Genomic DNA, 22,249 nt, shown 5'->3' with positions numbered 1-22,249 from the left:
AGAATCCATTCATCCTGTGATCTAACTTTATCATCAGTCACCAAAAGCATATCACACTCATTCTCATCTTCAGTAACACTAGCTTCTGCAGAATCATCTCTTTTCTGTTGATTTTGAGCACCACCACCTGCCTTCTGCTTATTTAAAAGCTTATAGCATTCAGATTTAATATGCCCATTTTTCTTACAGTAATTATAGATTAAATTCTTGTGCTTAGATTTTGATCTAGCCTTCCTTTTGTCACCATCTGGACCCCTTTCATTCGTTCTCCCTCTAGCTACCAAACCAACACCATCAGATTTATTGGTAGATGTCAACTCATCATCAATCTTCTGTTTGCTTTGCAAATTCATTTTGACATCCTCAATAGAGATTGTCTCTCTACCATAAATCATGGTATCCCTAAAATGCTTATAAGATGGACGCAGAGAACATAACAATAATAGGGCCAAATCTTCATCGTCTATTTTAACATCTATCATTTTCAAATCAGTAACAATAGAATTGAACTCAGATATATGGGATTTAATAGAAGTACCTTCACCCATATGAAGGGTATACAGTTGTTGCTTCAATATCAACCTATTGGTGAGGGATTTGGTGAGGTAGAGGTTCTCTAACTTCACCCATAACTTTGCAACCGTTTTTTCTGAGAGAACTTCATGTAGAACATCATTCGAAAGACACAACTGAATAGCTGAAAGGGCTTTATCATTCAAATTGTTCCAATCATCATCGGACATAGTTGCAGGTTTCTTCACCTTCCCAAATAGGGTTCTCTTCAAACCCTACTGTGTGAGAACAACCATCATGCGAACCTGCTATAAACTAAAACCGATGTTGCCATCGAACCTATCAATATCGTATTTCGTTGAAGCCATTGATCAAAGTAACCCAGAGCTCTGATACCAGTTTGTTAGATCAAACACCAAGAAACACGAATAATAAAGAAACAATAGATCCGTACGACACATAAATTTAATGAGGTTCACACACCGGGGTGGTGTGCTACATCCTTGGGAGAAGAAGAAGATGATTCACTATACAAAAGAGAAATTACACCTTAGCAGCGGCGATGAAAAACTCGCACTGAAACCCTAGCTGCGTGAAAACCCTGGAATACAATATCTTTCTCAACAAGCAAAAGTACATTATATATACTCCAAATCGTGGGTTGACCCATCAGATCGCGGTCGAACCATACCACGGGGGCGTAGCCCCCGCACCCCCATACGAGATCAGTGATGGGCTTCGGGCTTGGGCCTATCGGCCCAATCCCTCTGCTTCCATCACAGATCTCAGAAAATTTTCCATTTGGGTCACCACCAAAATATGTTGGATCGGGTCAATCTTCAAAATGGGTCAAGAATTCGAGACAAACTTAACACCAGTAAATGACTGTTGTGATTTTGTATATATGAAATCCTTAAAAATTGAGAACCTTCTTTTAAGAATTGTCTATATTTCACAATCGAGGAGAATAATTTCTTTCTTACTTTGCTTCTTTCCATTGTTTGGGCTAGGATTCACATCTATAGAAGAGTATTTACTATTCATGATTGAATTATCATTCGGTTGAAGTTGAAGAAAATCTCTCATTTGTAGTTTCTTTTCATACACTATGAAATTTCTATTTTAACTTTTTAAGAGTCACATCTAGATACTTGAATTAATATTTGAATATGTGAGCTATTCATGATAATGGTTAACTTGTTGAGACATGAAGCCTTCTTTCCTTCTATGCACAAAAGTATAAGAAATGTCAGAGAAATTCTTCGGATGAACTTCCTAAGAATCCAACATTTAACCTCCCTACTGAGATACCATATTTGTTATCATTTCACCTGAAAGCTTGAACTGTTAAACACGCAATGACATACCCACATGTAAATTTACTATATGTGTCAAACACTATATGGGAGAAAGAATCCTATCAGTTTGGTGTTGCCTCAAACCAAACATAAACGAGTGCAAAAACACCACGCTGCCTTACACTTTGTGGATTGAAGATGCTCCCACATATCCTCTCATTAGCTTGCGTTGATATTGCCTACACCCAATTGACAAGATTCTTTATTGCATATTATATATATATATATATATATTTATATATATATATATTTATATATATATATATATATATTTTTTTTATAAGTAACTTTGTGTATTGAATAAGATAAAGAATTACAAAAAGAGACAACCTCACCCACCGCCTTTAGACAGACCTAAAGAGGGGTAGATAAATCCCTTAACAAGCAGGACAGACCCTGCATACTGCCATGTAAAAAATTATACAATCATCTCTTCATTACATTACTTCCTAAAATAAATAGTGCGGTTGGCATCCAAGTCCACAAGACTTTGTAAGTCTTGAGGAAAATCTTTAGGCCGAATATTAGTTTCACCATCTCCTGTATCATATGAAGCCATAAAGTCAGTTGGACTATTGCTCTCCCTCCACACATTTATGATCACTTTCCTTCCAAATTCCCTTAGCAAATGTAGAATCTTGCTTTCAAGGGTTTGGATTTCCCATGGTTCTTCAACCTAACCATTTATGATAACCACAACTACCTTTGAGTCCGATCTAACTGATATGTGTAAAAGATTCAATTTTTTACATAAATCAGCCCCCTTTAGCATTGCCATGAGCTCCATATATAAAACTGACCTTACTACCCCCTTTCCTACAAAAGCCAGAATCAGTTGTCCACTGCTATCCCTTATAATTCCACCATAACCTACCCTATCATGTGTTAGAGAACCATCACAATGGAGTGCCCACATTTTATCTGATGGAGGTACCCATTGACAGGTTCGTGGGGATATACTAGTCCATGTAACACCCAATCTCCAATTGTTCACCAAAAACTGATTTCTGCCATTGCAAATAGCTTTGAACCCAATAGCCTTACACCTATTTGTCACATCATCCATAATACAAGATACAATCTGATCCTTAGTCTTACCTTTCTTTTAAATATTATTGCATTCCTTTCCTGCCATACATGCTGAATTGTAGCACATATGGCTAACCTTCCAACAACCTTAAGGTCATCTTCATTATAAAACTCATACTTCATCCAAACAACAATGCTGGCAATGGATAAATATTGAATCCCATTTTGAGAGCATAAGGCCATAATGCTCCGCTAGATGAAGGAAGAAAAGTTAGAAACAAGAAATGTTGGATATTGGAGTTTTGTTCTATCGCATATTATATAGTGTATATAGATATAGTATTCCTGAAAAAGTTATGGGATTGAGTTTCATTTATGGCTGTGTGCCCTCTTTTTTGGCCCATGACAGGGCAGATATGTCATTTCATAGAGGGAGGAAGAGTTGATTGAGAGGGAGATTCGGATAGTTTCCAAAACCGTTTTTTCTTGTATTCTACTTTTAAATCCCTATTATCAAGAAGGCCAGGATCCATCTCAACGAACCCTTCGCTGCATTTCCATAATTTTACCCTCTTAACTGCCTTCTCCGAAGTCCAAACTTTCAGCTCAGAATGAAAATTGAAGAAGAAAAATCTCCCTGAAGACCAAGAACAGAGAGAGATGTCTCGTGCGGTCCTTCAAACCGCTCAAATTATGTCTCTCAGCTCTCAAATCCCCAACAAGAACATCCCTTCTCAAATCCCCACCAAAAGCCTCCCTTTTCAGCATTGCCCTCCTCTCTTATGCCCAATGCGATGCTCTGCTCGATCGATTTCCGTCGGAAAATCCCGGAAGCTTGTCGTGGTTGCCGGATGTTCTTCTCCAGCTCTAGTAGATGGAGACCTCGCGGCACAGCTTGAACGCTGCTTCAGGCTCTCCCCTGACGTTTCTGATGCGGGCTTGCCTTCATCGTCGACGTCGTCGTCTTCTTCTTCTGTTATGTTTGCTCCTGTTATGAAGGGTCAGTACGGCGCGTTGGGAGCGGTGACTCTTGAGAAGTCAAAGCTTGATTTGTCGCAGAAGCTATCCAAGTCTAGTCCCGAGGTTTGTGCTCTTCGGTTGTTATTATCTTGGTTGTTTGATTGGCGATGGTGGAAATTCTTTTGGTTTATTGTTGATTGAATTGAATAGTCCGGCTGATTCTTTTTTTAGTTCCTAAGGTGTCAAATTTGGTTTCAGGGTTTAAAATTGCTTGGTTATTTTGCAATCTTTTTGTGAATGTGGAATGAGTCAGTAATGATTTTCTTTCAAATGGGGTTTTCTCTTACAAATTGTTGGAGTTGGGTCATTGGTTGCTAAACTATGTTTAATGGTCAACTGGATAGATATCAAATCTTTCTTTCTACCTATAGGTTTCCTTGATTTATATTTCAGTATCTATGATGTGTGGGGGCAGAATGTTGCGCAGTTGAGAAGTGTCATATCGAAAAGCTATGTGTAGCAGAGATGAGGATATTGAGATGGATGTGGGGAAAAACAAGTAAGGAATGAACGTATTAAAGCTGATTTGGGAGTTTTTCCGATCAATGACAAGTTCCGAGAAAGTCATTTGAGGTGGTATGGTTATGTTCAACGGAGGTTCGGGACGCCCTATTAAGGAAGAGTGATATGATTGCGATTGAAGGAGCGAAAAGAGTTAGGGGCATGCCTAAAATGACCATAGGAAAAGTTGTGAGAAATGACATGCATTGTCTAGGTCTTGTCTTAAGTATGACCTTTGATAGGGCCTATTGGAGGGCATGGATTCATGTAGGATGTAGCTGACCCCATTTAACTAAGATTCTCCTAACTTGTTGGGTTGTGCTTCTTTCTTCTTTTATTTTTTATATTTTTCATTTGTCATCCCATTTTCCTTCCCTCATTTATGCATCTCTTCATTTCCCCCCTCCCTTTTTACCTTAATTTCCCCTACTTTAGCTTTTTGCATGGATCCACGTAGCCAACTCCATTAAGTTGGGATAAGGCCGAGTCGTTGTTGTGGTAGGTTTCCCTGATTTATATTTCAGTGGGAGGTCACAAGGAGACATTTACAATTATTGGTAATTGAAAGTGATGTAAATAGTTATGGATGAGGGAAGATGAGGGCATTTCTATATGATAGTGCAACTAGTAGGACTGCGTTGAAGCCATATTAGGGTGTCGTCGCCCTTGGTTTATGCTAAACAAGCCTTGGGAATGTTGAATTTCTGATTCATGCAACTTCTTCTCCTTATATGACTAACTATTGATCGTTGTGGTACTTAAAAACCTTAATTTTGTGAGCTTTAAAACCTTTAATTTTGGAAGCACCTTTAGATACAAAGATATATTTATAGAACACAACTTAAGGAACTTTTGGGTATGGATCACCTTCTAGTTATTAGGTTTGGGAGCGGGTTTTATTTTGTGGAGCTTGGATGTGCATTGTGTTGAAAACGAGTTCTTTTAGAAGAGAAAAGTTAGGGGAAGAAATTGTATTTCTTTAGTTTTGTGGCTTTCAACGTGACTATGGAATATAGAGGTCCCTGATTTTTGTATTTGACATGAAAATTTGTTTAAGAAAGTTATATTTGGAGGATTATTTGCTTCAAAGATGGTGAAGGTAGCGAAATGCATAGTTTCTCAGCTTTGAGTTCAATTCACTTTGCGCTCTGTTCATTATTGATCGCTGTCGTGAACGAATCAAAATAAAACCCTAACTAAACTATGAGATAGTGGTAAGAAAGTGGTCGAATCCACAGAGAACTGAAAGGCTAAATTTACTAAAATTGATGTGAATATTGTTTTGAAAATCAAATTGCAAAATTAAGACTAAAGTGAGAATTTATGAGAAAACAACCTTTAGGTTTCGAATTCCCATTGACATGATTATTTAACTCTGATGCATACTCCGGTTCATTAAAACTACATGTCTAATGCAACTACAGAATGATTAAAAAATTTGGTTCATTCTAGGAATAACCTATCTTGCCGAGCACTATCGTCTTTCGCATACGTTTAGCGCGCTTAGTTAGGTCAGTTAAAGGCTATCGTCGATACAACCGAAATTTCGATGAAAACTATTGTTTGAATAGAAAATATGAATCACAGAAGCACAATCTCTAAACTAAATAATTCAATTAAAATCATCCACAAAGGGATGGAGAATCCTCAACATCAAACAATTAAGTATGCTTAAACGGTTAAACCATAATTCAAATAACAATAATCAACGGTTCATCTACACGGCAAAGACAAAGGGAACTTAGCTGCTCATGGTGCGAATCAGCGAAGGGCAGCAATGACTTCTTCCATGGAGACATGAACACAAGTGAAGGGATTCAGTGCCACGATGCGATGGTGGTGATGGAACCTTGGTGTGATGGCAATGATCTCTATGCAATGCTATCCAGGGAAATCCGTCCAGAAGAAGGTGCGATCCAAGAAGAAGGAAGAACCATGAAAAAGAGAGAAAAACCAGCAAGGGATAATGTGTGTGTGTGTGTGTGTGTGTGTGTGTGTGAGGGATATGTGAGAGGTCTATATGGGAAGGGTAGCGCATGTCCTAGAGAATGAGAGTGAGAGACCAGATAGGGAGACCGACAAATAGAGATATATGGGAGAGATATAGAGATTATAGGGAAGAACCGTGAGAAGGAGAGAGAGAGAGAGAGAGAGAGAGAGAGCCGTGTGGTTCTCAATTTCTTTTTTATTTTATTTTTTATTCTCTTCTTTGCTTGGAAATTCCAATTCTACCCTTGAAACCTTGCAACCACCATAAAATAGCAAAACGGATCAATTTAACCATTACATCCAATAATAATATCATGTATAATTATGACCCGATCAATTATTTGTTTTTCTTATTTTGGCTGGTGAATCCACTTATCTGGACTGGACTCTATATCAATACATTGAATTTGTAGCCATGGAACTTCATTAAGTTGAGAAGTCGATTTGCTTAGTTCAGTAGGACAACATCCTGTGTATGAAGTTGGTCTTTGTTAAACTTGAATCTTACTCAGTCCATTCATTCTATCTGATAAAGACAAATATTTGGATGTGAACCACGCAAGTGGGTATTGTGGTTTTATTTCCATTGCCAGTAGATATTTTGGCTTTTCTTTTAATTTTATTTATGCTATATCAACTTAGATCACTTAAGTTTTTGGAATGCTGCAGACTGCAATTGGGGGAGGGGGTGGAGATATTGGAAAGAAAAATAGTCATGGTGGTGGCGACGGGGGTGATGATGGTGGTGATGACGATGACTACATTGGTGACTTTGATGATGGAGATGAAGGAGATGAGGGTGGTTTGTTTAGGATGCGAATGGTTTTTGAGGAGGTACATAAATTCTGTATATATTTGAATTGGATTTATGTTCTAGAAAAGATGCAAATCTATCATTTAGAAGTACATCATCCAATAATCAATTTTCTGTACTTTTCCCAGCTTTTTGATAGGAAGTTTGTAGATGCTGTCTTGCAAGAGTGGAAAAAGACAATGAGGGATTTGCCTGCTGGGATCCGCCAAGCGTATGAAATGGTAAATTCTTACATATATTGTTTTCTTTAAATAACAAATGGCTACTAAATACAATTGGTTGTAATATGTTCTTCAGGGTTTGGTAAGCTCTGCTCAAATGGTGAAGTTCCTAGCAATCAATGCAAGGCCAACAACTGCTCGGTTTATTTCTCGAGCTCTACCACAAGGACTATTTAGGCAATTCATTGGCAGGTAATTATTAGAGATCCATCAGAAGTTCAGAATTTCATATAATTTTTTTTGGTAGAGGAGTAGATATGTTCTGATCAACGTATGTTTTCATTGCTGTGTAATCAATATTTAAGTTCTCACTAGGCAATTGGGCTCATTTGGTGTAACATTTGTGTGAGTTCTCACATGCATGCTTGCCTGTGCTTTTGTGCATGTGTGCATGATTTTATTTTGTTGGGGGCACAGGTGCTCTTCCAGTTCATGAATTTATTGGAGTTCCTTACTCGTTACTTGGCCTGATTAGGACTTAGTAATTGATCATACAAACCCTAGCCCTTCTTAAGTTGCCACTTCTTAAGTTTGGTTATTTGGTTATTGTAGCCAAATCAAACTATCTTAAATCCTTGGTCAAATTTCAAATAATTGTGGCAAGTCTATGTTAAGCTGAGTTAGAGTTAGTAGAGATATCATTAATAGGTACATTTCCCAAGGAAGAGACCTAAGTCCAAGGTTCGAGAAGTCGGTATCCACCAGGGTTTCAACGAATTTTTTTGGGTTTCACTCAGGTTTCAACTAAAATCTTTACCATTTCGGATGCAAGATTTGTTTGTCCGTTTCAGTGGTCAAATGACCATATTTTGGCCCAAAACTTCATGGAAACCCTTATTAAGTATTTCTAAACATATTGAACATTTAAATTATAAATATACACACCCAAAATGGTAGTTTGGTTTGGACCATAGGTTGCTAGTGTACGTTATACCCTGCTGTACACTTTTTCTGATATAGTCTATTCTTACCAATACTTAGTACTAGACAAAATTCGATTAAAATAACGAAAAAATAAGTATCGGTTTGTATCGTACCGTACCGGCTGATACCAATATGTACATATCAGTATTGGTTGGTATCAATACGATACGTAAAAACGAAAAGCAATTGTATCTTCCTTATATTGATCAATGTGGGTCTGATACAGCCTGATACAGGACCTAATGGATTGATGCAGGTAAGGTACACTCTCATGGAGTGCTCTTCGATGAAGCAGTTCATGGGATGCACTGTTTTTGCATGACTAATGATTGAGATGTTCTGATATGAGAAGCTTGGTTTACTTTTGTGCCTTGCAGCATTTTGCACATATAAGTTGATTTGGTATGGTCAAATATTTAGAAAATGAGACTAGAATTGGAGGTCATGGAAAATTTTATTTTAGACATATCAACAGTCGTCATAATACCTACCACCTGCACATAAAAAAGAGGTTCACCTTTATGAAGTCATTTATACGTGGGACTGTGATAATTTGGAGGTTTGGTTCCTCTAGTCCCTGTCGTCATGGGCCCGAAGGAGGTTCCCATACAGATAGGAACCTCTGTTTGGGTATACTGTTGGGGTAAATACTAAATAGCGATGCACAATATGCGCCCAGAAGGTGTTTGGAAGTTACCATGATGTGCCAACATGTTAACATCTTGGTTTAATAACATACTGTTGTACAAGCTGACATTTACCCTCTGTTTATTTAATATTGTCAACAATTGGTTGGTTGGTTTTCTCGGTTGCTGGTCCTTGAGTTTGTATGTTCTATACACTTCTTCACTCCACGGCTTCTTACCAAATCTTCTTGTTTTGCAGGATGATTGCAGACCCAGCTTTCCTATATAAGCTTATTTTAGATCAGGTCGCTACAATTGGCTGCACTATTGCGTGGGAATTGAAGAATCGTGGGGAAAGGTATTTCTTTTAATTTAATTAGGTGAAGGAAAGTATATCTTATCTGATGTGGTATTCACTTGATACGTCTTATTCATTTTAATATAATAGGCTCAAGCAGGAATGGGATCTGGCTCTTATTAATGTGCTGACAGTATCAGCCTGCAGCGCTGTTGTTGTATGGTCACTTGCTCCTTGTCGTTCGTATGGAAATACATTCCGCTTTGATTTGCAAAATACATTACAAAAGCTTCCAAACAACATTTTTGAGAAGAGTTATCCACTCAGAGAATTTGACTTGAACAAAAGAATCCACTCATTCTTCTACAAGGCTGCAGAGCTGTGTTTGGTTGGGTTAACTGCTGGAGCAGCACAAGCTTCTTTGTCAAAACTTTTAGCCAGTAAGAAGGGAAGGTAAACCATTTCTCGGGCTTGCTTTCTTATAACATTTTATATTTGCTGCTATTCCACCTGTATGGCTGGACTCATTTTTCTGCAACCATTCTGTATCTCAGACACCATTGCTTTTTATGCAGATTATCTGTGATAATACCAACTGTCAGTACAAATGCACTTGGTTATGGGGCTTTCTTAGGACTTTATGCAAACCTGCGATATCAGCTGCTATGTGGAATTGACAAAGCTCTCTTTGAGCGTTATGATGTTATTGGGGTGGCACTATTTTTTAGCACTGCATTGAGGTATCTGTTTCCCCTTGTTGGAACCGTCACCCATATAAACCTTATCTTGGTGCCTTTGGAGCTTTTTTGCTTATGTTAGTTGTGTATTCTTTTCAACTACTTTTGCCAAGAATTATCCTTGCATTTTGACGTGTTAGTTTCTTTGTTATATCTAAAGATGTTTTGAATTTTTCATAACTATTGCTGCTGACTAGTGGTTATGGGAGGTGATACTTTTCAAGTAATTGTTGTTCTTATGGTTTGATATTACACTGATGAGGTCTGATGGTTAATTTTCTTTTTTACTATTTGTAGTTATTTATTTGTTTATTTTAGTTTTGATTATCAACAAGAATTATGTGGCTGAAGGCCCACCAAAGGGGACTACCTTACCATATAATCACTCAGATCCAAATCAGCCCTCTTTTTTAGCTAATTCTCCCCCTTCTTTAGTAGTTTCCAGACTCGCTAAGTGTCCGGATGACATTGTCCAAGGTCAATTGCTGTGGAGGTGTTCTGTAGGGTCTCCCTGGTAATCTTGGGTTGTTGGGAGCAGATTGATGGCCTCTTCTTCCCCAGGGGGGTCCAGGGTTGTCTTCTATAGGAGCAGTAGATGTGGCTCTTTGATGTTGCTCGAAGATATCAACCTTCTGAGCTAGCTTCTGAACTATGTCAGTGAGCTGGTTGATAGAGGCCTGTGGTTCTTCTATGCTATCCATAGCTCTGATACCACTTGTGAAGTCTGAATTCATACTGGTGTAGATTTATGGTTCTTAGTTTCTCATTCTGAATTTTGGAAACTAATGTACAGAGTTAACAGTAGGGAAGTAATTCAATAACCCTCATGTCTTGGGCATAGGGAGAATTGAAAAGAATGGAGCAACAAGGACATGTTTCCATATTCACAATTGCACTAACAGGCTAAATTGAAGACTTCGGAGTATATGTTTTCTCTCGGGGGGAGGGGGTTGGTGAGTTGGGGTCTATGCTTGCTGGGATTATTTATTATACTGCAAGGACAAAAAAAGAAAAATATTGGTTTTCTTGAGGATTTGGTGATTTCAACAACTCTTAATTAACCTATCTTTCCTGGTCGATTCACGAGAAAGTCCCATGTGTAACTGACATAAGGTGGGAACACATTTCTAAGGAAAAGTGCAGGAATCAGTTACCCTGAATTATTTACCGACAGTTTGAATGTATCATGTGCATTTTCAGTTAAAGTAGAGACAAGCACTTCACTGCAAATGATGCATACATGCTCTCAAGAGTTTCTCTAGTGTAAATTTCACTATTTTTTCTTATACCATCATGAATCTTTTGTTCTGTGTGCCTTGCAGGATTCTGAATGTTCAAGTTGGAGAGACATCAAGGCTAGCTTGGCTTGGAGTAGAGGGAGATCCACTGATTCAGTCAGATAACCTGTTGAAGGCTTACAGCAGACCATCCAAGGATGTTACCACATCTTCTTCAAACTGGTTCATCTCTAAGAAAGCTATTGTTTCTGGGTTGGGTCTCCTTGGCATTAAGCAGGGGACTGGTGACCATGCTGCTGAAGGAGAGATGGCACCTTCCAAAGCACGGAGGAAGAGAGTTGTCAGGAGGAAGGTGACCGCAAGTTCAACGTAGCACACATTCTTTGATGGTATCACTATCACAGACCAATTTTGTAGCCGTGGAAGATTCAATTTTTCTCGATTAGGTGGTGCTATTTGTTGTTGCTTCGATGTAACGCAACTTAGTGGCATGGATTTGCTGCCTGCTTTGAAGTAAAAGGGGTGGGGGTGTTTGAAAGGTCTCTTTTATTATTACGGGAGAGATTTGAGGTGAGATTAAAGAAATTGTCTTTTTTTTTTATTACAACCACTTTAATTAATGGAATAGATAAATTTTTTTTTCCTTTTTTTCTATTATTTTCAAATATATATAGAAATCTTGTATCAAGTGAGAAGGTTTTCCTGAGAATCTTGACTGTTTACAATGGCTTCCTTTCAGTGGCTTATCCAATGAACCTTTGTGCTGTCCTCTTTTCTGTTTAATGTGCCCCTCTTCTGATTTGCGAAAGTCATATTAAGTGACTATGAGATGTAGGCGGCATACTTATTGAAATTCAGGTGTTAGCCAGCACAGTTTAGAGTTTGTTCACTTGTGTTTCAACCAAGACAGTTTAACAATGAAGCACACCACTGGCGGCATGCAGCCGGAAAAGTATATAACAGTAAGACGGTTTGGCCTGTGTAAAAATCCTCTACCACACTGCACTGGTGCGGTGAGGATCTGGACGGTTGAGAGCACCTTAGGGTGCGTGCCTGGGTGCTCCTAGCCACCCAGATCCTCACCGCACCAGTATAGTGCGACAGAGAATGATTGCTTGTTTGGCCTCTCTTTCGTTGTACACAATGATTTGTAGTAAAATAATTAGGTTTTGGACTCGAGTTGTACAACGATTTGTAGTTAACTAATTAGGTTTTGGACTCTGGAGTTAAGCAGCCTGGGAGAGGTCTCTTCGGAGTGATCGGGATTTCCCTTGGTGGCTCCATCTGTGTGAAGCTTGAGCAAGCTTGGTTGGGGTGGGTGTTAGTTGACGCAAAATCATTGTTGGAAAACCAGGTTTTCTGACTTGACTCGCCCTCTTCAAAATCTGATGACTTGGGTGAGTCATCTCATCTATTGACACGTTGGATGTAATACCTCAGTTGTCAGCGAGCATGGTGAGTGTGAAAACTTCTGAAAATGGGGTAGAGTCACCAGTCTCCGTCATCATCAACTCAACAATCAATGCAACCCATGGTTTCCCAAGTGTTGGGGGGAGTATCAAACTAGCAACCCCGAAATCTTTCGCAACAATTCAAACAAACCTAACAGGGATACCATGAAGTAGATAAAAGGGCTTAGGGTTTACCTAGTAATCCACAATTCCCTAAAACAGAAACATCAATTAGGCCATTCACTGCAAATAAATAAATGAATGAAAATTAAAAAATCTGAAAATATAGCTCAATGGTGTTTGAGAACAACATTCACTCAATCTGACAACTGTGATTTATGTAACCTTCCTGTTCTTGATACAGATGGAGTTTTCTTCACTTATCACATCTAACACTGATCTTAGAGGATCATCACAAAATATTAATATCCTTGCCTTTGCAGCCCCAGAACAATATACAACCAACCCACTTGTTACAAGCAGGCTCAAAAGATATAATTATTTCTCCTAATTCATAGTACTTAAACCTCCCTTCACCTACTCCAGTAAAAACTTCATGGAAATCTTCATATATCAACTTTACCATCTGAACGCAATAAACAAGACTAGTGTACATGAAACACTAATCCATATCATAGCAATAACAAAAAAGAGATCAGCACTTAGTTTCCATCCTGAGCAGGTGCATCAAGTAACCTCAAATTACGGGGAAGCATAAACTCAGTATGTATTGGATAGTGAGAGGAAGGGTAGAAGCCATCAATGTTATCATTCACCACCTCACAGGACACTGGAATCAGTGATCGGCCTCTGTAAAGAATCCAATCTATGTGCAGATCCTGAGTTTGCCGATCCCAGCAGAGGCAAAGTGCTCTGAACATTAACTTAAAGAATTCCATCGCTCCCTGTTTATCACCTGCAGCAACAAATGAAAACTGAGTACATAATTTCAACATCTGCCTCATGAGATTGTTAATCTAATTGGAATACCTTTGAATCCATGGTATGTACGTATCAAGGAGACATTTTTCCTCACCCGAGCATTGGGCCATGCATCCCTCATATCACCGACGACACCATGCTCTCTGTAGTTCAAGTGATGAAAGTGTTAGCAGTAGTCATCTTCACTTACATGCATATATTACACTTCCATTTAAAATTCTGGATGTAACTTCGTTGGGAAGCCTGGATAACTAGAAGGTTTCAAAGCTTGATGTTATTCAAGATAAATGATTGATTTCCTCCATGGCCAGTATGGAAGCCTTGTGGTTGGTTCTATATATGCAACATCGCAGTTTGCTTGGCAATCAAGCTTTCTAGATATGTTATCTGCATCACCTCTGCTCATGTACCAAGTTCAAAACCCGATCAGATCCAACCATGCATCAAAACAAAGGTTCGGAAAGTGGTTCAAAGGTTGATGTTTTGAGAAAATATGGACCACTGAAATACAACAGACCCCAACACATGGTACGGTATACGGTTGAAATATGTCTCTTTAAGTGTTAAATAGTTGGACAAGCTCCAGGATACCACTGGCTTCACCACTTGGAACATATAGACACCTGCGATGAAAAGCCTTTCATCACAGGAAATTTAAGAAAAAACATTTTCTATACTTATCCCAGGGCCAAGCAAATAAGGAATCTCTAACAAATTTATTGTTAAAAAATTAATCTACAAACAAAATATAGCAGTAGTAATACAAAATTTACCATAGCTAAGAAAGCATTAGTAAGAAAAAATTCCAATATGTGGGCCTATGCACTGAAGGCTCAGTAGTTGCTTCACTTGCTTCTTTTAAAGGTAATATTAATGTGGGAAGCCTATGTCACACAAAGGTGAAATAGGGAGTCCAACAATGACCAGAATCGCCGGGCTTTAATAGAACCAGAAGCGAAGAGACGGTAAAATATCTCACAATAGAATAATCAAATTGGGGAACAATCTTGGTCGTATGCTGGTCTTGTTATAAGAATCAATGTCCCAAAATTGGATGGAAATCCAACAGTTGGATAAAGAGATCTGATCTTGACCCAAGAAAATAAACTTTGAGAAAATTGATTTGTTTTTTTTTTAGGCCAACTAGGATGGCGTCCCAACTCAAGGAAGAGTAGCCTGGGAAAGGGGAGGGAAGGGGAACAAAGAGGAGGCTCTTTTTTTTGGGGGGGGGGGTAAACAAGCGAAATCTGATCTTGACCCAAGAATATAAACTTTGAGAAAATTGATATTTTTCATTTTTAATAGGCCAACTAGGATGGCAACCAAAGGCAGCCAGGGTGGTGTCCCAACTCAAGGAAGGGGAACAAAGAGGAGGTGGGGTGGGGGGAAGAGTTAAACAAGAGACCTCTCCCTACGACTTAGGCCAGCTCTCTACTTCCCTGACATCCACCACCATGCCAAAGGTGCTTACCCCAGAAAACTGAATTTAGGAGTGCAGATTGAGTAGCTAACAATGAACCAGAATCCAATTAAGTTTTAGAAACTTTCCACACCCAAACAGAAGTTCGTGACAAGAGTTGAAGCAATGCAAAAACTGAAGATAAAAAATAGTAATTAATTAATTAGAAAATATTCGACCTCAAAAGAGCTACTGATTATTTTTAAGGCCTGTAACAGAATACACAAGTCAGAAAAGAGGGAGTAAAGATCAAACCAGAATTAGAAATAATAATTACAAAATAGGTGTGATGTGGCTGTTGTTCAGAATATAGAAAAAATCCCACGAACTCATCAGATCACCGTGTTTACAGCAGAAATCTCCCATGAATACTGCAGATAAAGGAAGAACCAGGTTGCGGGACAGCAACCAGATTTGAAGACCAAACTCCAGGAAAAGGTCAATGGCAGCAGGATGATCAGAACTGAAGATTAGTATCCAAATCCCAAACCAGAAAATAGTCTTACCTATTGCAGGAACTATGAAATATTGTACTGACCTGATGTGAAGATTAGAGAAGAAGATGAAGGTTAGAAGATATGTAGGTTTCTCACCTATTGCAGAGATGGCATCCCACCTGTCTCCAACCTGAAATCCCACCCAGGAACACTGCTTCTGACATCCTAAGGGTTGCATGTGCAATCGTTTTCTAAAGAGTAAAAATCATTGGGTGCTGGAATCCCCCTCTTTCATTTCTAATAAGTGATGATACATCAATCAAATAGGAAACTCTTCTAAATAGAAAGAAATCCTTTTTACAATTTAGCAACTCCAAAAATTAGAAAGTCTTAGAAGAAAAACTAAGTAGCACTACTAGCTTAGGATAAAAGTAATCACCGATACAATTTAGAAACTTGCTACAAAGGTAAAGTAGAATATTCCAACAGCTATAAGGTATCCTCCAACAGCACTAGCCACTCAAGTAGGGTCCACTCACGCTGAGAACTAAGGCTGTTCAACGATACTCAGCCCAGTTGTCAAGCCCTAAACAGGAGCATGGCTGATTGGGCTTGCATCAAGTGGACTGGTTGGACCGCTGGCTGGACTTGCGCTACTGCAGATTGTTTTTTTTCTTTTTAAAATCCTTCCTCTTCCTTCGATCTACATCATAATAGTAACTAAAAAGTGAGAATCAAAATGACATCCTTGGCTGGGAAGAATTACATCTTTCTTTTTGGGGTGAATGTCAATAATTACATAATTTACATCTTGCATTCTTTGATCAAGTATACAAATTACACATAGCAATCACAGTTGTCACGGCGTCTAGGCGACCCAAGGCGTTGCAAGAGGGGGGACCGGGGGCCTAGATGGTGGATGCAAGGCGACACCAACAAGGCAGCCAAGACGACCAAGGCACCTGGATGCCTCGGTAACTATGATGGCAATAGTTTAGTGATCACAAGCTTCTAGTTGAAAATACCCCCATTCCCTCAAATATTGCATCTTGAGGCATCACCAGTCTAAGTTGAAATGTCCTGCTAAGCTTCCCAATTAAGAGCAAAGAATAGATAGTGGTGACTCCACATGCCTTTTTAAGTGGTTCTAAATGAATTCTAGAAACATTATGCTAATGATGATATAAAATTATTTATTATAATCATTATTAATAAATAAACAAATAGAATGAAAGATGAATACTCCAGAGCAAGCTTATAGTCACTTGCTTTCCTCCTGCATCTGCCCAAATCAATGGAGAAAGAATAGCTATGATGACCATGTAAGAGTTGAGCTAAATTGCTACAAATGAGTCTATGGCTGCTCTTCTGAATTACACATAATATAGAGACATGGGATAATGAACGTAGGATGAAAATGTGATAACAAAATAAAACGCAACATGATTCTATTTATCAATAGCCATTACTTTTGTTCCTAGTATGCAAGCATGACAATGAGTGAGGTCAGGTTTGAACATGGAGAGGTATCACCTGTCATACACATAGATTTTACAAACTTACCACACTAATTTTGATGTAGAAAACGGATATTTTGAGTTGGGTAAAGTGCAAAATATGAAAGAAGCCTTGATATATAAAACTAGTCAAATATTTCTTACCTAGATCTCCCAAGCAGAAAGCGTCCTGTTGTTGATTCCTTCTGTGTGTTAAATCCTCCACAGTATACAACTGGCAAGCCAGGAGGTAAGGATGCTATGTGTTGCCATGTGAGCAAAGCACTTCGTCTACGGGCACGAGGACTAAACTCATCCATGTTTGTGTTTACTATTTGGAAAGAAAAGCCTGGTGGCTCAATTCCTTTGAGTTGAAATGTGTGGAAATAATGTCAATGAAACAAATTATATAATATCGTCCCCCAGGGAAAAAAAATGGATATATGAGTGTAACTATAACTTATATAGGTACAATATGACAAAAAAGGATATCGCCCAAGTTGCAATACATGGAACATCTGATCCCCACGATGTGCTTCCAGGAACAGAGGGCGCCTCTGACAACCAAAAGGTTCCACCTTCTAGAAATTCTACCTTCAATGAGAGAGAGAGAATATATTAGTGGCAATTTTGCATCAAATTTATTTTAAACAAATCCATAACCACCTAGTGAAGATTTTGGAAGAGGAACGGACCCTTACCTTCTCTTTGTCATAGAAAATGGTGCAATGCTCATCTGTAGTATCCTCAGATCCTTTTCTTGAAATCCCAAATTGGTCATAACCTTGGAATTTTATTGTACATGGATAATGACCCAAAATGAACTTCAAAATTTTGCAAATTCGGTAGATGCAAAATGTGATATAACAACAAAAAGACATAAAAAAACACAATTTTGTTATAGACTTAGAAGTAGTCCAACAAATACCATAGAAACAAACTATACATATAAAAAACAATTACTTCCAAGACTCTTATGAGACCAGAAAAACTGATGAAGTGTTCAGAACCTTTTTCAAAAAAACATATACAAGTCTTTCTCTTTTGATCATTAAAAAGTTACAGCAATTCTTACTGATGATTATTATGACACAGGAACATGACAAAAGTGACAAGATATGCCACCACATTGATCACCAAAACCAAAGGAGAAAAAAATGAATAATATGATTTAGTGAAAAGGTAGTGGGCCTTAAGCAACTTAGAGGAGCATTAAGCTGCAAGAGGAAGAGGTTGAACATTCAACCTAATCATATGTTAAGATAGCTAGAAAATCACAGATGTAGACCCAAAAAGAGAAAAAGAGCAACCTAGTGCATGAAGCTCCTGCTACTGCAGGGTCCGGGAGGGGCAAATATACGCAACCTTACCCCTTTCTTCGCAGGAGAGGCTGTTTCCAAGTTTTGAACCTGTGACCAACATGTTGCAATAGTGCAATATAACCATTGCGCCACAGGCTCGCTCACTACATATGTAGATCCACTTGAGGAAAAATAATGTTAGAACCAACAAAATCTTCAAAACCAAACTCGGGAGGATCAGATTAAGAATTGTCCCACAACGAACTCTCTGAAAAAACGTACCACTCCACCAAATCAAAATGAAATGTCCATACTTCCTGACGAATACCTGAAGACTCCACTTCATCACTATGAAGGAAAAGGCAAGAAACCTACCGTGATAAAGACAATAGCAACAATGCTTGACCTCATCAACAATCAGAACATGCCAGGAAAGATTGGTGAGAAGAAATCATGATGCAAGAGCATCTTGCAAAGTTGATCAAAGCTTCTGATTGAGTGAATCATTGCAAGGTACATAAATGAAATCATACATGCATTCCTATAATTAATGTTCTAGTGATCAAGATCAGTTAGATTGTGGGCAATCTATGGTTCAGAATCTTGCATTAATAGGGGGTTAAATCCAACATGATCATCACTTCATAAGGAAGTGGAATCTGTTAAAGAAACAGGCCAGCAGCCTACATTGATTATGTGGTTGTTCTGTGCTGAATAAAATTTTGCAGACAAAGTGGGTCCACATCTACATGTGGATATCAAAATCAAGATCCGACACTGTTGATTCAATGTTGCATTAATATGGGTTAAATTCAACAGGATCGTTACTTCCTAAGGAAGTGGGATAGGTTGACTAAATAGGCCTGCCAACAATGATTTTGTGGCTGTCCTGTGCTGAATAAAGTTCTGCTGGACAATTGGTGCACATCTCTGTGTGGATTTTAAAAGAAAGATCCGCCACTTTATCTTTTTATGTCAATTACTAGAGGTTTAGAACCTTACATCAACTAGTAAATGGTTGTTTGGGAATATTATTCAACGGGTTAGATGAGGAAATGAAAGCAATGCAGTGGGGAGCTAGAACTTGGTTAGAATAGGAATGCCCTTCATAGGGGTTTGCCCTGTTAAAATGTCTCATTCTGTTCAATTACAGAGAATAGACTTAGTAGCTCAAACTTAAAGCATGCAAGATCAACCAACACAGACAATAAAAAATAAAATAAAATATAATCTGATGCTCAACAGACAGGTCATTTGAGATTTAAAGCCAAGATGTCATGTATTGAATCGCAAGATTTTTGACAATTTCAACTTTCTCCTTTTTGCGATAAAACTCTTGCTTAAATTCAATCGGAGATGAATCGACACAAAACCCAGCACAGAAAACTATAAAGCATTTCTACAGGATGTCTTTACTCAGAACACTACATTTCAAATAAACTCCTATGACAAAGCACCAGAGCAACAAAGCACTTACCAGTTAAACCCTGCTGAAGAAACTCCAACTGAGACTTAACACCTATAAGAGAAAGAGAACAATCTTAGTCATAAGCTGCACAAAACCCTGATCAACCATTGCAATCAAAAAGGAAAAGAAACAATTACTCAAAAACCAAGTCTAGCCAAAGCCAGATCAATAGTTGCCAAGAAAAGTGCAATACATAAATACCCATCTCATAAGACATCATTATACGAACACAGAAGATCAATATAAGATAAGTACCTTGTTGAGTGCAGAGAATCATGGGGGAATAGCTGGTAATGACGCTTATACACAGATCCCTCCTCTTCTCCCATGAATTTGGACTACCTTCTGGTTGATCGTCGAGAAGATTGAAGGTCATTACAGTGAGAGAAACACTCATTTTCTCAGAATCTCTGCTTTATCTTTACATGGTCAGACGATAGCAAGGAATTATACTAACAGGAAGAACATAGCTGCTTTTTCTCTGGTTTATTATTATTATCAGATCCAAAGCGATTTAGTTACACTAGTTGGACACGGAAAGTGGCTCTTGGACGGTGAAGAAGAAGAAGAAAGTTAAAAGACTAAAGAGGCACCAATCACGCGTTCATGTCTGAACCTGAAAGCTCAACAAATCTCTCGGAGTTGGAGCTTCCCCAATACTGTTTTGAAGCTCACACGAGAGCAGTAGAAAAGTTAACCAGAGAAGTCATAGGTCACGTGCGATGCACACACGTATACAACTAACATGTGTCCAGCATGCGTTGATTCAATAGCCCACTCTGGTTTAACCCCTCGATTTGGAAGCAATGGATGGTTCATCTGTTAGGGTTTTTTTCTTTTTAGATGGTTTATCAAATGCCAACCCTATGCCTTGCTCACATCCAAAGGACTCTTCTAAAGATTTAGTTGAAGATTTTGTTTTAGTGGTTGTTAGGTTTGGTTCTAAGATGAAAATTTCAGCATTTATTAAAATATTTGAGGGAGATAATATGGAAAGTGTTGTCATCAATATGGTTCACCATTTATGCGATACCCATATGGTTAGAATATGAGAGAGAATGCCAATGTTGATTTCATTCTTTATTATGTGAGATGGGTATATTGGAATGAACGGTGTATACTTCCTTTTTTCATATAAAAAGCTTCTTGGGTTATCAATTGTTCACATTTCGTTCTTGATGTCTTGTCATGTGTCAATATCGATGCTTTCTAAATAATATGAAAAACAATTTTATTTGAATAATTATCACTTACTTGTGCCACACATGTGATGATGTGAGGGTGATACAATAATTATTTTTTTAATCTACTATCCTTCTGGGTGCCATTGGCCATTGGTCAACCTATTGGGCACTAGTAGGGCCAATGGCCGCCTATTCCTACACACATTCACCCACTCATATATGCTTACAATGAGGTTTGATCCCATAACTTCCTCCATGGGCACCAGCTCTTCAAGCCGAAGCTGCCACCAATACTCTTTGATGCATGAAGGATCTACATTGGTCATATATCAAAATGGAGCACACTGTCACCTCATCATTGCCCTTTGCTTTCGCAAAGGGCAATATCTAAGTTCAAGAAAGATACTGGATTGGGTTCCAATATTTTACTCTCTCTCATAAGTTCCAATATTTTCAGGTTCAAGAAAGATACTGGATTGGGTTCCAATATCCAGTCACACCATATCCCTGAGTATACTGTCTTTTACCCTCTCTAATAACTTGGTCCACCCAAATTTGGGAAACGTTGGCCCATGTTTGATGGCAAACATGCTCATCTGTTTGAATATTGTGGTCTTGAAAGCACTTTTGCAACATGAAAAATGGGAAGAAGTAAAGGATTGTCCTCAAGCACAAATCAATTAATTAATGGTCAAAGGTAATCATCCTCCTCAAGTGTGCTAGGCATCATCAATCATCTTCAATGCTTTGCATAAAAAAAGTTTTTTTTAATTTGGGGGGGGGTTGATGGAGGGAGGGGGGGGGGTTGATGGAGGGAATATACACAATAAAAGAAAGAATAAGAAATGATCAAATTACATTTACTTATATTACATGACATAAAAAAACTTTACACTGATAAACTCAGTATAGTTGAGATGTAGATATTAAGACAAATGAGTGATAAAACTTCAAAAAACAAAATAAGGAATGGTCAACTTATAGCTGATTAGGATTTGCTTGAAAGGCTTATTGGAGCTATTTCATCTTGGAGACTGATTCACATATTACTTGGATTGCATCGTAACAAACGTCTACAATCTTAAAATGTATTTACCAATAACATGACTTGGCCTCACCATTTCTTAACAACTACAAGTTTTTTTTTCTCTAATAGATGAATTTATGGTTGTTCATTAAGCATTACTACACTGCAGTAAATCAAAATTGGTATCCATTTTAATCAAGATAAGTCACTTTCAAA

The 22,249-nt window shown here is 38.2% G+C and overlaps 2 protein-coding genes across 2 annotated transcripts; one reads left to right on the top strand and one right to left on the bottom strand.

Moving 5' to 3' along the window:
• The first annotated feature begins 3,405 nt into the window (after window positions 1-3,405).
• Window positions 3,406-11,920, top strand: LOC122075793 (protein RETICULATA-RELATED 1, chloroplastic-like). Its single transcript, XM_042640960.1, has 8 exons — window positions 3,406-3,983; window positions 7,080-7,244; window positions 7,353-7,445; window positions 7,522-7,637; window positions 9,255-9,353; window positions 9,444-9,746; window positions 9,869-10,033; window positions 11,353-11,920. The coding sequence occupies exons 1-8, from the start codon at window positions 3,561-3,563 to the stop codon at window positions 11,639-11,641; spliced, it is 1,653 nt and encodes a 550-aa protein (XP_042496894.1). The 5' UTR covers window positions 3,406-3,560; the 3' UTR covers window positions 11,642-11,920.
• Window positions 11,921-13,031: 1,111 nt separating this feature from the next.
• LOC122077041 lies at window positions 13,032-20,500 on the bottom strand. The gene is made up of 7 exons (XM_042642789.1): window positions 20,078-20,500; window positions 19,832-19,873; window positions 17,755-17,837; window positions 17,546-17,647; window positions 17,219-17,433; window positions 13,710-13,804; window positions 13,032-13,635 (listed from the first exon to the last, which is right to left on the bottom strand). The coding sequence occupies exons 1-7, from the start codon at window positions 20,217-20,219 to the stop codon at window positions 13,382-13,384; spliced, it is 933 nt and encodes a 310-aa protein (XP_042498723.1). The 5' UTR covers window positions 20,220-20,500; the 3' UTR covers window positions 13,032-13,381.
• Between the last annotated feature and the right edge of the window lie 1,749 nt (window positions 20,501-22,249).

This window comes from Macadamia integrifolia, chromosome 4, assembly GCF_013358625.1.
Source record: "Macadamia integrifolia cultivar HAES 741 chromosome 4, SCU_Mint_v3, whole genome shotgun sequence".
NCBI classification, from domain to species: Eukaryota; Viridiplantae; Streptophyta; class Magnoliopsida; order Proteales; family Proteaceae; genus Macadamia; species Macadamia integrifolia.
The sequence above is the reverse complement of the archived record's forward strand: the minus strand, read 5'-3'. Positions and strand labels throughout refer to the sequence as shown.